The 20423-nt window shown below is 40.2% G+C and overlaps 3 protein-coding genes across 3 annotated transcripts; 2 read left to right on the top strand and 1 right to left on the bottom strand.

Annotated features, from left to right (window-relative positions):
* Window positions 1-71: 71 nt before the first annotated feature.
* On the top strand, window positions 72-1988 carry dnaaf1 (dynein axonemal assembly factor 1). Its single transcript, XM_068318253.1, has one exon. It carries the CDS (start codon window positions 83-85, stop codon window positions 1790-1792), a length of 1710 nt encoding a protein of 569 aa, XP_068174354.1. The 5' UTR covers window positions 72-82; the 3' UTR covers window positions 1793-1988.
* Window positions 1989-5470: 3482 nt separating this feature from the next.
* Window positions 5471-10278, top strand: LOC137597224 (transient receptor potential cation channel subfamily V member 1-like). Its single transcript, XM_068318252.1, has 15 exons — window positions 5471-5661; window positions 6102-6256; window positions 6457-6609; window positions 6970-7107; window positions 7200-7501; window positions 7664-7840; window positions 7997-8152; window positions 8226-8321; window positions 8421-8491; window positions 8570-8735; window positions 8808-8874; window positions 8970-9304; window positions 9478-9602; window positions 9811-9917; window positions 10015-10278. Exons 1-15 carry the CDS (start codon window positions 5498-5500, stop codon window positions 10104-10106), a joined length of 2304 nt encoding a protein of 767 aa, XP_068174353.1. The 5' UTR covers window positions 5471-5497; the 3' UTR covers window positions 10107-10278.
* Window positions 10279-11827: 1549 nt separating this feature from the next.
* LOC137596537 (protein FAM222B-like) lies at window positions 11828-20103 on the bottom strand. The gene is made up of 3 exons (XM_068317176.1): window positions 19989-20103; window positions 17900-18027; window positions 11828-17030 (listed from the first exon to the last, which is right to left on the bottom strand). The coding sequence occupies exons 2-3, from the start codon at window positions 17979-17981 to the stop codon at window positions 15040-15042; spliced, it is 2073 nt and encodes a 690-aa protein (XP_068173277.1). The 5' UTR covers window positions 17982-18027; window positions 19989-20103; the 3' UTR covers window positions 11828-15039.
* Window positions 20104-20423: the final 320 nt, after the last annotated feature.

Raw genomic sequence — 20423 nt, 5'->3', positions numbered from 1 at the left:
CGCAAACGACAATAGAATATATTAAAAATAATTTTATGTAATATCTATTTATCCAGTTTGTTGATTTGAATTTTTTGTTGCTATGTCGACTGCCGAAGTCCAAGAAAAGGTTGGTGACAAAGTCTTTCCAGCTACTGAAACGGAGTGTGAGGATAAAAACAATATCAAGAAAGTGCAAAGTGTACTTCAAGAGAAAAAGGAAAATCATTCAGGACCACGAATGACAAAGAGATTTCTGAAGGACCACTGCAAGGTGAACAAACTTTACATAACACCTTGCTTGAATGACACGTTGTATTTGCATTTCAAAGGCTTCGCTATCATTGAGAACCTAGAGGAATACACGGGACTAAAGTGTCTGTGGCTGGAAAGCAATGGTCTTCAACGAATTGAGAACCTGGATGCCCAGACTGAGCTGCGCTGCTTGTTCCTGCAGCAGAACCTCATCAACAAGATGGAAAACCTTGAGCCTCTGCAAAAACTTTGCACCCTGAATGTTTCCAATAACTACATTAACACCATAGAGTGCATCTCCTGCCTTCCAATCCTGAGCACCTTTCAGATTGCTCATAATAAACTGGAGTCTGTAGGAGACGTAGAGCATTTGAGTCAATGTCCAGCAATCAGTGTGCTGGACCTATCTTACAATCTCTTATGTGACCCTGAGGTCCTCCAAATACTTGAGGCCATGCCGGAGTTGCGGGTGCTAAATCTAATGGGAAATGAGGTAGTGAAAAAAATCCCAAACTACAGGAAGACAATGATTGTACGCCTTAAACAGCTCACCTTCCTTGATGAACGCCCTGTGTTTCCCAAAGAGAGGGCATGTGCAGAGGCATGGGCAGTGGGGGGGCTGGAAGCAGAGCGTAAAGAGAGGGAGCAATGGGAAACGCGAGAAAGGAGGAAAATTCAAGACAGCATAGTGGCATTTACAAAGAAAGCCCAGGAGAAACGAAGACTGCGAGAACTACAGGAAAGAGGTGGGCATTTTTCAGAGTTTACAGAATTAAATGTTTGCATCATATTTACATCTTTAAACATTATCATCTGTTCCATCTTAGGGGTGACTGAGGATTCCACCCGGCCAAACAGTCCTTGTGTGGAAAATGACATTCAAATTGAGATTCCATCACAAGGAGAGAAGTCCAGCCTGGATACTCATGAGGATATCTTTAAGAGTGCATCAACAGATGATAACTCATCAGAGGAGGAAACACATATTGCAGGACAGACATTAGAGACAGAAGATGAAGGAGATTGTGAACAAATTTTGTTCATGAGGACAGAGGAGAATGATCAGGCAGAATTCAGCCATCAGGTTAAAGAGAAGAAGCCGTCTCTGGTAAGAGCAGCTCCAGTCGAAGAAGATGAATTTGCACCAGCACATGGACCGGGACCGCTGGTTACAGAGTTAGAGGATGGAGAGCAGCTGGAAACTATTCACCTGCACATGGATGACCTGCCTGATCTAGAGGAGGTGGACACAGAAGACTTCACAGCAGTGTTTTCTACTCAGCATGTATTCAAACCAAAAATAGAAGTCATTTCAGGAAGCCCTGACAGTGGTGAGCCCACTAAGAATCCAAGTGAGGGAAACCTTAGCTTTGATCAAGATAAACATCTATTTTTAATGAGTGGCTGTGACCAATCACCTAAGGTCTGTGACAAGTCCTCACTGGTGTATCCAGAAGATGGAGATGCCCTTGAACCACTTCTTTTTGAACCTGTGGGAAAGTATAAAACAATGCGAACCTCCCCCGCATCAACCAACCTGATAGAGGAGCTGGAATGAGTTTTGAGTGTGCAAAAAAATTAAATGTCATAATTCTAAACAACAGCATTAAATCAATGGTAAATTTAGCTCCTCAGCTCATTAAATCAATAATAAATCATTTAGCTCTTTGGACAATAAGTCACTGTCACAGGTATTTTTATCAAACAAGGTAAAAGGAATATTTTTGATTACTTTTCTTTCATGTGTTTTCTTAGTGTACACTGTTAAGGCCAGAGCCGTTTTTGTATGCTTCTTTTCCTCGGTCCTGACTGCAGAAGCAAAGGGAGGAACAGGAAGTAAGTAGCCAGCTCTGTGTATCTAAACGCACCTGAGCGACCCCCAGATGAGCAGCTACCAGCGTCAGGTTGGAGGCTCAGTCTCCAGACCATGTTGATCCTCCTTGTTTTTGAGATTTTCCTTGTTTCATATTTTCTAAGTTTTCATTAAAAATTGTTCATTTGTCTAATTTACATGAGTGTATCACCATTTCTTGTTACGGCCACATTTTTTTTAATTGTCGTTTTTAAGGTTAATCCAAAGGGTCGTCATTTTCAAACCACATTTAGTCGAACCAAATGTAGTTACACGATTTACCCTTATTACCGTTGCAGGGTATTGATACAGGGAGACAATCAGTCAATTTACTTTTCATCACGTACTGATCACCTGGTCTGTTCTAGATGATGTCAACAGTCAAGCTAGGAGTTCAACAGTCTTTTTTTTTTTTAACCAGTCTCATGTGATGTTCTAGGTTTTCCAGAAGTTTGCTGGTTTTGTGCATGGACACACCTGTGGAGAGAGTGTCCTGTCTGGTATGGGGTCTCCAGGTGTTACACGCACTCTAGTCAGATTCAACAGTTTCATTTTTCAAGGGGTTGGTTTGACAACATGATGAGTTAGAATGCTTTTGGTTAGCTATTCAGGGGTCTGGGCATTAATTACATTCACAATGAACTTTGAGTAGGTTTGTATAATAAATCACAATATCAGGTACATAATATCCAAAGCTGTTTAAATCAATCCACTGGACTTTAAGAAAGTTTCTTGATGATGTTTCACCTCTCATCCAAGAGGCGTCTTCAGTTCTGATGGTGGCTGGTCTTGTCCCAGCTTATTAACCCTGTGGGGTGCAGTCAGTGCTATTCATATTCCAATGTCCATAGTCATTCTTTTAGGGAGTTTCGAAAGAACATGATTGTAAATAGGCGAAAGGTGATGTCGCGGACCCCCCACCCCCACCCCTTGTTCAGAGATTATATGAATAACCATGACCTAGATAACTGAGAACCTACACAGATACCATGTACATAATAATAATATGTACACTTAACTGTTTTTTCCCCCCCCCAAACAGATAGCATCAAATATCCAGTGAAGTGTGTGTGTAAAAACAGCAATGGTCTGTTTTTAATAATGGCATGAAAGAAACTAATTCTTATGTATTTACACATGCAGGTACATCTCATGTTCAGCTTTGGTGTGTTTTCTTCCCAAATTCCTTAAAACAACTCATCTTCATGACTATTATTATTCCCTACAATAGAAAAACTTCTTTTGGAAAAGTAACATATCTGACCACTAAAGAAAGGGAGGAGCATGATCAAGGTAACAAACAGCATTTGCACCCTGGTGCCGCTCTTAACCATTTGAATCCTACGCATGTGCATAGCAGCTGATCAGCTGCTTGTTGGAGCAAAGGAGACACTGAGTTCTTTTCAAAAACTGTAGCTCAACCTTCGATAATTTACTATTACTATACATGATCGAGACATGGATGATTTGAACAAGAAAAAGAAAAAGTCATCAAAGAAAAGGGATCCAAGCAAATGTCAAGATGAAGAGAAACACTGGCATCTCGGAGAAGACAACACAGACCTGCTTCTTGTGCCTATGGATACCGATGAGTCACTGTCCAGGTGAGAAGTCCAGCTGGGTGACAAATAATGTTTGATTTGATTCTCACAAATTATGTTTGTGCCTTGTAATTACTGTATTAACCGAAGCAAAAAGGTTAAACATGTCAAGAAAGACCAGAGTGGTTCTACACTTGTTAAAATCATTTTTGCCTTTCAGACTGATGGGTATCAATTGACATGATGGTATATTTCTAATAAATAAGACCCTCGAATCATGCAGCTAGTCAGGAACGTGTCTGAGTAACTTTCATAAGAGACTTGCAATTATAGTGTTTGCAAAGTGCCATTTGCACAATGATGTCACATCAGTATGATGTAGATTTAAAGAATAAATATTCAACATAACATCTTCACACTGCATTTGTACTGTCTTTAGTAAAATAAGTTATGGGTACAGATCTGTAGTTCTTTCCAAAGCTCTGAGTTACATGAAGAAATATTTACAACATGTTATGCTCAATTTATATACGTAATATATGTTATGGATGAAGGAGGAATGGATGGGCATCTTTTCAACAAAGTAAATGGCAGGTACCACAGAAACAATAATCTGCAAGTGGATTCACAGGGGTCCTCTAAACAGGCCTGTGTCTTCTGGGAGGTTAGGAGACCGTTCCCCCCACCTTTGCCCAACCGCACCCCACACTGACTGGAGGCTAATGAGTTCTGTGAGCGCCAGCTGTCATGGTTCTCTTTTGTGCCGTGAACACGTTTACATACCATCAAACTCAAGCTGTTTGGGGCTTTGACCAAACAGGAAATAAACACAAAGTGAGGTTCTAATAATAAAACATGCAAACTATGCTATATTATTTACAGGAAATATCATATTACACATAACCACACAAAAATAAAGAAACACGCGGAAATATGACAGGATGGAGAAATCCCGCTGGACAATGAACCAGTGGTGTCTTGTGAGCACCGTTTCCTCCAAAAGAAGATGACACATCTTCACTGCCTATTCTGATGAGGTATGTTTTTGATGGCTTTTTATCTGATTTTAAAAGTCTTTCATATTTTCAAATTCAACACTGAACAAATCTCACCAGTAGAAAAATCCTGTGGTAGCAAAGATAACAAGAGCTTCAAAAAAGGCCATAAAGTCTTTCTCCTATACAAACTCATCCACTTTCTCACAAGTTGTGGAGACTACTCTCCTGATGCTAGTTAGCTGGAGGCTAAAGATATTTTTTTAAGTACACCAAATAAAAACATAGTTTAAAAAATGAAATAAATAACCCTCTTCTACCCAATCATTAATTCATTCTTGTGTACTATTCATATTTCACTCTGAAATCATACTAAAAGTGGAAGATAACTGCAGTGACATTTAAAGCTTTTTTCAGGTGAACTGAGGTAAGTAGAGCAACAGAAGCCGAGAGACTGTAAGAGGAAATATGTCTAGGTCCTCTAGAACGAACCAGTAAATACCACCTGCAAGTGTGAAAGGCTGTAAAATATGACACCATATGATTTAACAAGCATTTAACAACAAAAGAGCACCACACAGTAAAGCAATATTCAGCAGGTTAAGTATGGTTTTTTTGAATGCTATTGTTTTCTACAATAGAAAAACTGCTTTAGGGCAAATAGCAACCCGTACCTCTGGAGGAAGGGAGGAGCATAACCAAGGTAACAAACTGTATTTGAACCGTGGTGCCGCCCTTGAGCGTAACTCTACACCTGTGCATAGCAGCCGATCAGGTGCCGATGAGCTGCTTGTTGACAGAAACAAGACGCACCTTTTCTTTAAAAACTGAACCTTAATCTTCAATAATTTACTCTTCGCTTAAAAGGTCGAGATATGGACAGTTTAAACCAAAAAGCAATCGATGAACAGTCATCAGAAGAAACGGATCCAAGCAAAGACCAAGATGCAGATGAAGGAACTAATCTGCAATGGCTTCTCAGAAAAGACACCACAGAGGATCTTCCTGTACCTATGGATTCTAATGTCTTATTATCCAGGTAACAAGGCCAGTGGGACAAGAAATAACGTCTGATTTCACTTTCACGGGTTAAGTTTGTGGCACGTAATTATTAGCTGACGAAGAGAAAGAAGACATGCAAAGGCAAACCACCGTGGTTCGACTGCTGCTAAGATAAATAGTCATTTTTGCCTTTAGGACTCATGAGTGTCAGGTGATATGATGGTGAATTTAATGAAAACAAGACTTGTTTGGAGGCTAGTTTTAGTCAGAAACTCCTCAGGATGACCTTCACAAGACATTCACTTATTTATTCCAAACTGGGAAATGTTGATGCTACAACAGCATGTGAAAGAAGTCCAACCCATGTGTGTTAAGTGTCCTTGGCACAAGGACACACAAAATGAACATCGATGATGATGTGAAATATTGTTTGTTTTTTGGACATTGCCTCATTATAAATCTTGTTTTTTAATTCAGAAAACCTTCCGTCAGTCCTGAGAATCCTTACAGCGACACATACACCAGGCAGAGAATATTTGAAGCAGCGTCCCAAGGAGACGCGTCTCAGCTTATCAACCTCCTTCATTACCTACGAGTTAACAAGAAGAAACTCACAAGTCCTGAGTTCACAGGCAAGTAGGAGCACGCGGTGTTACCTGCTTCATTTACAACTGGAAATGTGCCACTGTTATCCATGACTTCTAATTTGAAAATTTTCTGTGTGTTGAGACATATCAGAACATATCCAAGGGTTCTTCAAATACAGTACTTCAACACACAACGTTTGTGTGCAATGAGATACAAACTGATGTTATGTCTACACAACTTTCAGATGAAACAAATGGGAAAACTGCCCTCCTGAAAGCTATGCTGAACCTAAAAAATGGCAAAAACGACACCGTTGAAGTCTTCCTCGACATAGCAGAGAAAACAGGAGATTTAGAAAACTTCATCAACGCATCTTATACAGACCCTTTTTATAAAGGTAGGTGAAATAAAATCCTAATCACTGTGCTTCTTCATCTGAGAGTTCAAGAATGAAGTGTGCATTGTTTTGCATAGACTGTAAAGTCATTTGAAGCAAAATTGTGATTTTGGACTGAGTGACTAAAAAAAAAATTTGATTTTTGTGATGAAAAGAGGAGATACTATGTGCAGCCCAGTTTTATGATTGACATTCACTTGAATGAACATTGTGTAAAAATGTAGACACAAACGCAAAATCCAGTTTTCCTCAAATCTCTTGGCTTTGTGGAAACATGGGAGACAATGCTTCATTCTGAGAGAAAAAAACATTGTGCAGTAAATATCCACAGTCTATTTCCTCTAACAAAACACCCCACAGGTCAGACAGCCCTACACATCGCCATTGAAAGAAGAAGCTTTGACCACGTGAAACTGCTTGTCCAGAAAGGTGCAGATGTGCAAGCTAAAGCTAATGGAAAGTTCTTCCAGCGCAGAGCAGGGCTGGGATTTTATTTTGGTGAATAAAACACACCCTCAAAATACCAAAAAGATTACTCTTTTGTATCCCAGTTATTAATAGCGACATTTACTTTTGTGTGGCAACACTAGGAGAGCTTCCTCTATCACTCGCTGCCTGCACGAACCAGCTGAATATTGTGTCCTACCTCATGGAGAACCCTTTTAGTCAAGCTGACATAACCTGGAAAGACTCACTAGGAAACACTGTCCTGCACACCTTGATGGTCATAGCAGACAATACAACTGAAAACACTGAGATGATTGCTAAGATGTACGATGAGATCCTCATTCAGCACAACAAATATGACAACAAGAAAGTCCGTTTGGAAGACATTACAAACAACCAAGGCTTGACTCCGCTGAAGATAGCGGCCAAACTAGGCAAGATTGGGGTAGGTGTGTTTTCTTTCTCAGGTCTTTGTGTGTGCATGATTAGGATGTTTAAGTTACCATTTAGATTAACAGCAGTGGGTGCAGAAATCTGTTCAATGTGTTCAAGGCATGAGAGAATTCACACCAGTTAATAATCGCTTCTCTGATCTCTTCTTCATCAGCTGTTCAAACATATACTGCACCGAGAATTTGAGGAAGAAAGGATGAGACCACTGTCCAGGAAGTTTACGGAATGGGTTTACGGCCCTGTTCACTCCTCGCTTTATGACATCAGCTCCATTGACACAGATGAAGAAAACTCCGTGTTGGAGTTAGTCGTCTTTGGGACGGAAATTTCAGTAAGCTTGAACTAATGAGTGTGTCTGGTGGTGAAAACATGAATTATGTTCTTTGATGGATGTTTATTGACTGCCTGAGATACTTTCATACAAGTTTAAGTCATGCTGTTTTGAAAATAATGACTTGTTTTAATTCTCCTGTGAACATTTCCCCAGAATCGTCCTGAGATGCTCCAAATTGAGCCTCTACGCAGTCTCCTCAAGGATAAGTGGGACAGATATGCTTCTAAATTATTCTTGTTGAACTTCTTGGGTTACCTGACATACCTGATCATCTTTACCACAGTGGCCTTCTACAGAAAAGAAGGACAGGTAAGGTTTGAGATGATCAAATGAAAATCAGAGCAAAACAATGTTTTAACAACCCTGACCTCCTGACCTGCAGCCTCCGTTTCCCTTTGAAGAGGTCCCACTGGATTACTGGCGTTGCGTTGGGGAGATCATCAGTGTCCTTGGAGCAGTGTGGTTCTTCTATAAAGCGGTGAGAATGTATACTTTAGTCCAGTATTTCAAACAAAGACTCAAATTGAATTACAAACTGAAGCCGTGTTTCTTACATGCGTGACTCTTAAATCAACAGATAGTCCTTTTCAAGAGGAACCCCCCGAACTTCAAGGCACTATACACCGAAGGATTTTGTGACTTTATATTGTAAGTTGTCACCTTACATTATTATTGTTTCATCCACAAGCACTGATTTCTTACTAGTTCACATTATTTTTGGTCCAGTTTCCTGCAGGCAATACTCCTTCTGGTCTGTGCTGTTTTGTACGTCTCTGGGAGGAAAGAATACGTTGGACTTCTTGTGATCTCACTGGCTTTGGCTTGGATTAATGTTCTTTACTACACAAGAGGTTCAAGACAACTGGGGATGTATGGAGTCATGATGCAAAGAGTAAGAATTAAGATTTTAGAATTAAAAATCTCAAAAGGGATCGTGTGATATAAGGTCTGTTTCTATTTTTAGGTTATCCTGGGTGACCTCATAAACTTTTTATGTGTCTATGGTGTCTTGCTTTTTGGATTTTCTGCTGGTAAGACACTCATGGATGCAAAAATGCAAAGATTTATCTGAAACAAAGATGATGCTTTTGAAAATTAACAATATCACCTTTCTCCTTATCCATAGCTATTGTTGCTCTCATAGAAGACCCCTCTTCATCTGCACAAAACAACTCTAATGACTCAACTGCACGCGGGAGGAGCTTTGGCGACGAACCATTTGAATGCAAAAAGCCAACTTATGATGACATCAGTTTTACAACACTGGAATTATTCAAGTTTACTATTGGAATGGGTGATCTGGAGTTCACTGACCATGTTCAATACAAGGAAGTTTTCTACATCCTGCTCATATCATACATAGTTCTCACCTACATCCTGCTGCTTAACATGCTCATCGCCCTTATGGGACACACAGTCGAAACAATCTCAAACGAAAGCGAAAACATCTGGAACCTGCAGGTAAGAAACCTCTATAGTCTGTAAACCTGCGCTCAGCAAATGGAACCCAATTTTCATATGAGAAAAATGAATACTAATCTGAGAAAATTCTCAAATATATGCAATTTTAACCGTGATGGAACGAACACTATTCCATGGAGAAAAAAAAACTGATATTTGTTGCACATCCTCAGAGGGCTTTTACAATTTTGGACATGGAGAGGACTCTGCCAAAGCGCCTGAAGAGTAAGCTGTTGGGTGGAGCATCAAATATGGTGTGTTTCAGAAGTGCCCACGATGAGAAACGAAGATGTTTCAGGTAAATCCTTGCTTGGATGTGATTTTAAAAAATACACAAAACTTTAATCTAAAAAAAAAAATTCTGCACATGTTGAATTGTTTAGAGCAAATTACTTTGGTGTAAACAATGGAAATGATTTTTTGATTTTACAAGCAATGTTGTTTGGGATGGAAAACAACAAAAATTAGATGCAAATACTTCTCATGATCTTATTTTTCAAATTCAGGGTTGAGGAAATGAACTGGAAGAAATGGAGGTCTGATCTGGGCTATATCCAGGATGAAGACCCTGGAGATAGCATGATGAAGACAAAACCCGAAGAACCGTCTGCTGGTAGAGAAACACATCACACATACACCACTCGGGTTTTGTTTTTTTGTTTTTTTAACCACAGCAAGTCACTAACCAAACGTTCCATTCAATCTTTCAGGGAGTCTCTGGAATCCACTGTGGAAGAGGATTCGTGCAAGACGTCAGGAAACACAGAGGGCGACTAATCACGTTCGGTCGCAGGTCGTCTGAGCACAAAAACGTTTTCTTGGACTTGTTTTGATCGATGGACTAGAAAATAAGATCCAGACCCTCTCCTCATTCTTCACAGGTGTTCTATGGATCCGCTAACGTTAGAGTAGCGTAGCTCTCCGGGAATGGAAACGTGCGTAAAAGTTGCGCACCTACACGTCCGCGCACGCACACACACACTTTTTTTTTATTTTTTTTTATTTCAATTTAAAAAAAAAAATCTGTGTGTGCACACACTCATACACAAGCACAAATCAGTTAATAAACACTGCGGATTTTCAAGGTCAAAAAATTTCTTCAACTACTTAATGTTTGCTACATTTATGGATAGTCACGTTAACGTTCTTAATTTCCCATAGGAGATTATAACAGTGTATAAAATTAAAAAAATTAATGATATTACTATCTAATATATATATATATATATATATATATATATATATATATATATATATATATATATATATATATTTCCGTTAAACTAGTTGGTTTGAGAGAGAAATTAATTAAACCATGTTTGAGTTAAGGTTAGTTACATGTAATGAAGTTATCAAAGAAAATTCAACGGTGTCCTGATTCCTCATTAACGCTCATGGACTGAGCGTCCACCCCGTTATTTATTCTGTATACTGTATTTATAGCTGGAGTAGAACGCAGTCTGATGACGTCACTTGAGTGCGACTCATCGTCAGAGATATTGAAGTAATCAGGGCGCAAACCCAGCGCCTTTTAAATGTGCTTTTGAATTTTAGTGAACAAATGTTAATTACACGATGTAAATAAATATTGTGTACTTAATGAATAAACTCTTAAGAACTTATAAAACAGACAAGAGATTAAAGAGGCAGGTTAGTAGGTTGTGTAGTGCTTGGTTATGAGCAAGGAGAAAACTTTAGTTCAGAAAATGTTAAGCAAATAAATGGTTAATAAATTTGTGTTGTATTACCTTTCATAATGTGAATGTCTACAGAGAAATTTAAAAAACCTGTTAATATACTAGGAAAACAGAAATAACCCTGTTTAGCATCCTTTTGGATGAAACATCCTATACAGCATGTGTCAAACGCAAGGCCCTGGGGCCAAATGTGGCCCGCCACATCATTTTATGTGGCCCGTTAGAGCATTGAAGGTCAGTGTCTAGAACTCAATAGGTCAAAACCATGCTTTGACCTGAACCAACATTTCCCACAATGCAGTAATTAAGCCCAGTTTAACTTCGACAAACATTTTTAACCAAGTTAATTTCCTAACTTGTGTTTGATGCCGTTTTTCTTTCTTCACTTGGATAGTTTCATCCGTGATGGAGAGACTTATGCAGGATTCATAAACTGACAAATTAAAAGGATTTATGTTACAACAGAAACAAAGTTTTTCTATGCAACTGTAATGTTTTCAACTTGACTAATAAATTATTTAACATTAAGGTGTAGTTACATTTATATGACATTACACAGAGTTACATTTATAAGTTACATCTGGCCCTTTGAAGACATCCATTATGCTGATGTGGCCTTTACCTCTCGTCCATGTGGCTTCTGATGAGAGGTGAAAGGTCTTCAAGAAACTGTCTTAAAATCCAGTGGATTGATTTTATCAACTTTGGATAACCATGACCTGGATGAATGGCAACCCACACAAATATTTGCACTTCAATAATGTCCACCATCATTCCATGTATATAAAAAGTCACTGATCAAACTTTTATTTTTGAAACCTTTATTTTGGTTAGGGGAATGTTTGTGCAAGACATTTTATTCCTGAAGCTTAGGCAAAACTGGAATATCACATTTTCACAAAGTAGATAAAGTAAGCCCCCCTCTACCACCGTTCACAACATGATTGGTCTTTGATCACCAGACAATCATGTTAATTCGAGTAAAAATAAATCCTGGAGGGTTGGTACATACTTGTGCACAAATAAATATTGTCATTAGAGTAAAATGACAAGGTGACAGGCCAAGTGCTGCAGTAAATTAGGTTCTTGCTGTGCATATGATTGACCGACTGCATGTTAATACTGTGAAATCAAACCACAAAACATACAACATTCTGGTTAGAGCTGCTGTATCTTGCTTGGGAAGATTTTTGGGAGTACTGTGCAGACAGGGAACACTAGATTTCTGTTTTTATGCTTGGTTCACATCTTTTCAGTATCACTTCACAAAGATTTTCTTTAACTGTCCAAATGAGGGCAGCAGCTCTTATGTCACAAGTTCCGAGTAGAAGCTCACAAAGGCTTTTTGCTGAGGGTGGTTACAAGAGAGGGACGCTTAGTCACTTTGGTCAGTGAGTCAGCAGCAAACAGTTCACACATCTCAACAGTGTCTAGGAATCGTGGCACACTTCAGGACTTCAGTCCATGACACAGTATCAGTAGTTACACTAGCTTGGTCCCCCACCAGAGATTACCTTTGTGCAAGTATCCAAGCCAAACATACATTTACGCAAGCATCCATTCACACACTTCTACATACTAAGCCCAGTGGAGGCACTTCATATGAAACTGTAGAACCTGACTATGTCGGGCCATAACGAGGCAGTAACAAAAAATAAGTTGAAGGGCATGCCTGTCAAATTGTGTTGATTTAACATTAAGAAACTGGCCTGGAAGATGTACAGTTTGTCCTCAGAGTCACCAGTCAGACTCCTGGAAAAGAACTTTGGAATATGAAGAAGACTCTCCAAATATGCTTTAAATAATTTTACCAGCGTACAAGATGTCATTATTTCTGGCCTGTGCCCGTCTTGCAAGTAGGAACACATTTTCATTGATACAGCCCATACATCACTATTCACACACAAAAAACATACTTGTGTGTTAAGATTAATATTAATAGCAGCTTTATGGGGCAGGCACATCAAAAAGGAGAGCCAGAAAATAAAACCAAAACTGCCATCAAGTACAAAGACCAAAATCAGGAAAAGCTACGTCTTGCATGTCTATTATCTCCTCATTCTTTCTCCCTTTTGACCTGTACTGTATTCAGAGAATAAATAATGCTCAGCAGTGACACGAAAGACAGCAAATTAAAGCACAACCTCAAACCTGTTTTGTCTCAGAGTGCATACAATGGAGTTTACACTGTGTGTGTCACTGTGAATCATCTATGGCACCTACTGTGGAAACACCTATGGCTTCAAGATGTAGTGGTCCAAAATAAATTAAATGATAATTAATAAGTATACCAGCTAAAACACAGTTAAAAAGAACTGCTACAGCCCTGTTCTACACATCTATTAATTCGACTAAGTACTATTCATATTTTACTCTGAAAAACATCTCGATAGGCAACATTTGAGACAGTAAGTGATTTATCAAAAAAAGGTGAGTAGCATTATTTCTTACTATAAATTTAAGGCAACATCACCTGTTCCCAGTGACTGTACATATTAATTCTGCCCAATGATCAGACAGTAAGCGCATCAACAGATTTAAAATTAACCCAAGAAAGAACTGACTTTATCTGAAAATAAGACCATATCTAAGATGCAAACCTGGCTTAAAAAGCAAAAAATGTAAAAGTCTAGGATAATCGCTATGACATTTAAGGCCTTTTCCAGGTGGATTGAGGTGAGCAGAGCAACATATACCCAGAAAATATCAATCCTTAAAAATGTCTAAGACGAAATATGTTCAGGTCCTCATGGTAGAAAGAATTCATAAATATAACCTGCATTGAATGTTTTTAGTCTTTTTCTTACTTTTTCATAGGTTGTAGAAACACAACACAGATTACGGCTAATTATCAGCAGAGCCCACCACAAGCCATCAGTTTACAGTAGTTACGTGGTGAGGAAATGTGTTTGAGGGGAAACAATCATTTTCCCAGGTTGCATTATTAGAAGTACTTGCACACTTGTATATGATCAACTTTCTATTCACACACTAACATTAAACACCATTTTGATATCAATAGGATTCCATTCTGTTTCTCATTAGCTACAGACAAATAGGGGCAAAGGAAGTTTCCTCCTTTGCAAAATGTCTTGCCTGTTTAATATTTAAAATTATTCCCTATAGTTCAAGTAAGACCATCTACAGAATTACGGGGGGGGGGGGAGTACTTCAAAAGTATTTCTGAAAATGCTACAAAGGAGGGCACTTCAGACTTTCAAGAAAACCACTTGCAACTTGAGAAAAGTACATGAATCTCAGAAATGGAGAATGTTGCCATTTTTGTTTTTACTAGTGCTGGTTTGTCTTTAACTGAAAGCAAAAAAAGTTTTTGCACATAACCTAGGCCCTTCAGGGTGCAGTTCAAAAGCCTTGTTGTATTTCTAAGAAATCATAGCTCTTACTTAAATGTGCACCTAAAACAATAAGCTGGAGCTCTCAGGGCTAAAAAAAAAAAAACCCTTTCAACAGTCTGAATAATTGCATATACATGTAACCTTCTCATTTAACTTGACACAAACTTGTAAAGGAGATAAATAATTCTGAATAAAAACATCACATGAAGACATCCTAAGTCTTGCCTTTGGGCAGTTGTAAGGCCACAGATGCTGAAAAGAGTTGAGTTGTTCCTTGTCAACTTAGGAAAAGCACTGTGACAATCAAATGGCAAGGCTATTTAAGCTAGAAATGGATGCTCTACATCACTATCTCTATGTGTATATTATATTACACACACACACACACACACACACACACACACACACACACACACACACACACACACACACAAACCCATCATCCATGCCACTTGACAATGAACAACAGTCTAAAAAACCCTTCATCTGCAACAATGGTATGACATGGCTTAAGACCTGAGGAATACTTTGAGACATCACAAACTGGTGGGTCTACAAATCAAGCTCTGAAGCAATAACATGTAATCGACTCCCTGCGAAATCTTAAAGAATAAATCACAGAAGCTAAAAGTAGCTATCGAGAAAAGCTCAAATCACACCAGAGAGAGATAAGGACACACTTTTAACGATAGCCTGGGTGATGAGGGTGGCCACCTCTGCCATTCTTGGGGTCCGGAACTTGACCCATGGCTGATCTGTGCATCTTCTCCATCACATCCACGTTTTGCTCCTGAAAACCAGACATCTGGAAACCCCCACCTAAGAAATCCGCATTCTGCATCAACTTGGCCTGGCCGGAAGGACCGTCTTTTCCTGGTCGGTACTTTGCTCCTGGGATGCGGTCTGTGGAAGCAGCTGCCTGCCCCCCCTGGAAAGCAACTGGGTGGTCCTGATGGCTGGATCCAGTGTTACCTGCTGTGGCTGGGACGCCGCCCCACGATTGCTGTATGTAGTGGCCATTAACGTAAGGCATAGAACCTACTGGGCAGTTCACTGGGGATGAGGGTCGTTTTTCTGTGGGGTGCTTCAGTGGGAAGGACTGTGCAGTGTTAGGTAGCTTGTGGGGGTAGTTGAGGTTTTGAGAGGGGTAAGCACACTCCGCTGGAGGCTCCATCCTCGGGTTCTTGCAGGGATGGGCCCCTTCAGGTGGCTGCTGCATGTGCGCCAGCTGATGCTGAGCCCAAGAACGCTGTTGCTGCTGTAGCTGCTGTAATTGTAAATGCTGCTGCTGTAACTGTTGTTGCTTCTGCTGATGTATGTGGTGCTGAAGCTGCTGCTGTTGATGTTGTCGTTGGTGCAGGAGCACCTTCTCTGGGTCCGGATGAAAGGCAGGTACACTGTTAGTATCAGCCATGTTGGGCTGTGAATGCAGAGCAGCGATGGGAGTTTGAGTTGTAGCTTTGTCTGTGGCTCCTCCCATGAGACAGCTGGGCACAGAGCTTAAAGCCATGTGGTGAGAGGACACTCTTGAGCTGGCATTGATCAGCAGATTACGGCTGATGGGGCTGGGGTTTGCAATTTGACCCTCACAAACTGAGGTGGCGCCCATGCCAGCACGCGCCTGGCACAACTGGTTGATTTGGTGCACAATTGTGCTCAGGTCGCCATGTCGATTCTGATGCAGACTGGCTGCCATGGACAGTGGGATGGTGGAGGTAGATACAGTTACATTTGGTGGGGCATCAGCGTCAGGGAGCTTCCGAGGTCCGTAAGCCCCCGGTGGATGTTGCTGGAGGCTACTAGTCATGGTAGGAGGTCCTGCATCTACAGTTTGGGACAGTGGTTGTGAACCAACGAGCCCCTGGGTGTGCTGCAGGCTGGGGTGCTGAGCTCCATCAGACATGTGACGCAGATCCTGAGTCACCCCTTGTTGTGTATGTAAAGCCTGTGGAGGAGCCGGCTGATGCTTTAGTGTCTGCAGATGAGAAAGATGCTGCTGCTGCTGCAGTGGACACGACTGGCTCTGCTGTTGCTGCAGAGCCTGGGTGTGCAGGAGAGCCTGCTGCCTCTGTATGCCTTGGGGTTGAGTCAATCTTTGCTGATGCGAAGTCTGAACCTGGGACAAAGTCTGCTGCCGCGGCAGAGAGTGCGAATGAGCCACGCTCCTTTGCTGTAACGCCTGTGGGTGAGGCTGCTGTAAAGTCATTGGATGAGTCACGGTTTGTTGTTGTTGTATTGTTTGCGGATGAACCATGGCCTGCTTCTGAGCAGCCTGGGCCACAGGCTGAGACGGGCCCTGTAGGTGAGCAGGTTGAGGAAGATTTAAAGTGCTTTGAGTGGAGTACGCCCCACTGTGAGGGTTCATGACGGCTTTGTAAATCACTCGGGATCGGCTACTGTCTGACCCTCTGAAGGGGCTTTTGATAGGTCCACGGAGGACAGCCAGCAGGCCCCTACTGGAGCTGACCTGAGAGGGGTATGGACTGTGGCGCTGGCCTGATGTTGATGTGTCTAGCCCGTTGACTGTGCGACGAATGTGCTTCCGTTGAGGTACTTTGACACTATTGGGGAAGATCTGGATGGTCAGAGGGTTGTTGGCAACTTTCTTAGCATAGGCATCCAACTCTGCTGGGGTTGGATAGCTGGCAGATCTCATCTTCTGTGTAGTTTCCCCTGAAAAGTAAAAACATATGATGACACTGAAATGTATTATACATTAACATTTACTGTACAACATTAAAGAACACTAATTAAGCTAACAATAAAGCACATGACAAAGTACTTTTCATTCCTGCACTGCTTACTCAGAGTTCTCAAGTCATTGAAGCTGGCATGGTATTTTATAGATGACAAAAATTCACTTTGGCTCCATTAGTGTTTGCATCAAATGCACAGTGCCTTTAATGGGGGCCTGGAGTGAAACGCGAACACACCAGCCATTTCCGAGTATTCATTGCATAAACCCAGGATCTGATACACTTTTAAACTGTAATTTAACCAGCCTCACAGAAGATGTTCAAACCAGAACTGTGGAGTATTGCTGCCGGAGAATGTGATGTGGGTTAGCGTGCTGGCATTCCTCTAGTTAACGAGGCATGACAGGTAACAAAAGTCTAGGCGTCTAGTGTGAAGTTTTACATACAATCCCAACAGCACTTTGAAAACAATGAAATAACATTGCAGCAAAGGTCATTTACAAGGTGGCAAGACAGACAGTAAAGTCTCGGTTTCGATTTTGCAGAAATTATACGGTTGTTTTTCTTCTTTGATATTGGATGTTTTTTCAAATACCCCGGATGTTGGATGCACAAGAAATATAACAACATTTCATAGACTCACTTCTGACTCAGGTGAAATAGCAATGAGTCCTTATTCCTCGTCAATGTTTGAGTACCACTTCTTTGTCATTTGAATCACAGACAAATTATATTTTTGAAAACCTGAAACTGTTTATAAAATTTCACACCAACACCTTATCTTATCCTTGAAGCTCAGCAATGAGGAAATGACTGACTTCAAAGTATATGGAAAAAATGTCTTACATTTCTGAAGTCCAGTGTTCATCTGCGTGCGGGAGAGAAGTCTGATGGTAGGGTCACCTGATGCTGGCAGACAGACCAGCATGTCACTGTTCCACTATTGCAGCATGGGACGGCTTCTCCTCACCATACTGAGGGGAAACAAAGCACAAGTCAGCTGCTGACAGAGACTACATTCGGTGCAAAATCTATTTTCAAATCCAGTACAAAATGCAAAATGCTGTTTATAACAAAGAAAAATTACAATTCAGTACGAACTGAGTGTGAACACCAAGCAAGTAGGCAAATGCTGAGATTAAAACAAAAATAGAATACCATTGCTTGATGTTTTAGAAGGTTGTATTTGAAAAACTAGATTCCTGAATGATCATGATAAGTTCTACTTGCCAAATACCTTCTAAAGAAAAGAATAGTTGTGCGCTTTCAACACAAAACAAATTCACAAACTAGCTTTGTCCAAAAACTGCTGCTCCATAATAATGAGTCAATGTTTAGCCTCATAACAGTAATAATGAATAGTGATGACTTATACACCACCCCTAAATTAATGAGTCTGCAAAATGACGCGAGTAAACAAACAAAATGTAATTACTGGCCAGACCTGGAGTCAGGTCAGCAAGGGCACTGCAATTGTCTGCCCTGCACTGGAAAAAAACAGACAGCATTTTCTAAATCCTTCCTCCTAAGGAAGCTATCAGCGTACAATTAGTTTCATTAACATTATATCCAACACTTTTCTCTCTGTCCCACACTAGCACACACACTATATTGATATATTATGATGTGTATCAAATGCCAAGAAAAAGTGAAAGGTGAATGACAAATAGTACAGAATTTAAAAACAATATACAATTTACTACCTTGCAAGTCAAGATTTAATCACAGCTAGACTGGGAAATATTTTTGATTAAATATAAAATGATTGCAGCAAATCAATTTACTGCAGTATTCTACAGCTTCTTCTTCTTCTTCTTTTCCTTTCGGCTTTTCCCTTCAGGGGTCGCCACAGCGAATCAATTGCCTCTATCTAACCCTGTCCTTTGCATCCTCTTCTCTTACGCTAACTACCTTCATGTCCTCCCTCACTACATCCATAAACCTCCTCTTTGGTCTTCCTCTTGCCCTCCTGCCTGGCAGTTCAAAACTCAAAAACTGCAGTATTCTACAGCTAAAACTTGCTATTTTGTGAGATCGGTGTTCTGTATGACAAAAAAAAAAAGTATCGATGACGACATATGTATGAGTTTAAGCGAACAACCTTTCAATGAAAAGTCATAATTGCAAATTTTATTGCCCATCCCTTTTATACGATCATTTTGAAACGTATTCATGAGTAAATGCACTTACAGTGTAACAATTTTCCAGACTCACCACAGATATGATTCATAGGTCATTCATTTCCAATGTTCAAATACTTCTGTTTTATGATAGTTCTGTATATTTCTAGGTATTTCCTACATTAAATACGACCCTGGGCAATTTTATGTAATCTAAATTTAAACGCATTTGGATACAATTCCTTCTATGCTAATGAAAGTCTACCTCGTCATTCCAATCCCACAGGATGACGCAGTGAAGTGAGTGATGTTAAAAAGAGGATCTTCATTAATGCAGAGTGGATAACGTGACAAAAGTCACACTTCCCGTGTGGAGCTATGGCAACGTCCTCAGCTAACGCCTAAATTAACCTTTCCGACACTTTTGACGCGTCAAATATTTTGAGAATCCCCGTAGCGTGCTACGTTAACTTTCAGACACCCCGTCTGTAGCTAGGTAACGCTAGCTATCTGTCCAGCAATCCAATCATAATGTGCTCTAGTTTAAAGAAACCTAGTAACGTTAGTAATGGTCTATTTATACAGCTGAACTATTTTAGAAAAAAAAACGCGAACTGAACTCACTAGACACCACAGAAATTTTAATGTTAACCAAAAATAGTAAATTAATTCGTTCAATAGGTTACCTCGAGTCAAGCACAATAAATAAGGAGCTTCTTTGTGCTTATTGTGACCAGGCCAGCTGGTTAGCAAACTTTCGCTCATCGATGGCCAAAAATGCCGACGCGACAAGAGTTGAAGACGACCATACTTACTCCTCATGAATCTATGAGAAAGGAAACTTCATTTTGCGGCGGTATAAGGTGGATATTATATTTAAAAACGAGATGTAACCATGCCCGGTGCCAATTCTCCGTGCTGCTGTCCGGCTACGGCAGCAACATTTATTGAGCATGCGCAATAGAAAGGACCTCGGTGTGCAGATGTTCATGACGCGCCTGTTCAGAAATATCCATTTATTAGATTTATGATTATGATATGACGAATATGATATGACGAAAGCTCTGGTCCTTTGATCATTTCATAAGCAGAATTCTGTTTAACATCACTATAAAAATATAACACTAATTAATTTAAATGAAAGCTAAAGCAAGTAATATGGATTTTTGGTGTCAGAACTTTAGTGTCCAGCTATCTCAGCGTCGGTCACAAAAACGACACCGCGATAACAGCCCGAACCAAAGTCTGGT

This window comes from Antennarius striatus, chromosome 6 (genome assembly GCF_040054535.1).
Source record: "Antennarius striatus isolate MH-2024 chromosome 6, ASM4005453v1, whole genome shotgun sequence".
Taxonomy (NCBI): domain Eukaryota; kingdom Metazoa; phylum Chordata; class Actinopteri; order Lophiiformes; family Antennariidae; genus Antennarius; species Antennarius striatus.
The sequence above is the reverse complement of the archived record's forward strand: the minus strand, read 5'-3'. Positions and strand labels throughout refer to the sequence as shown.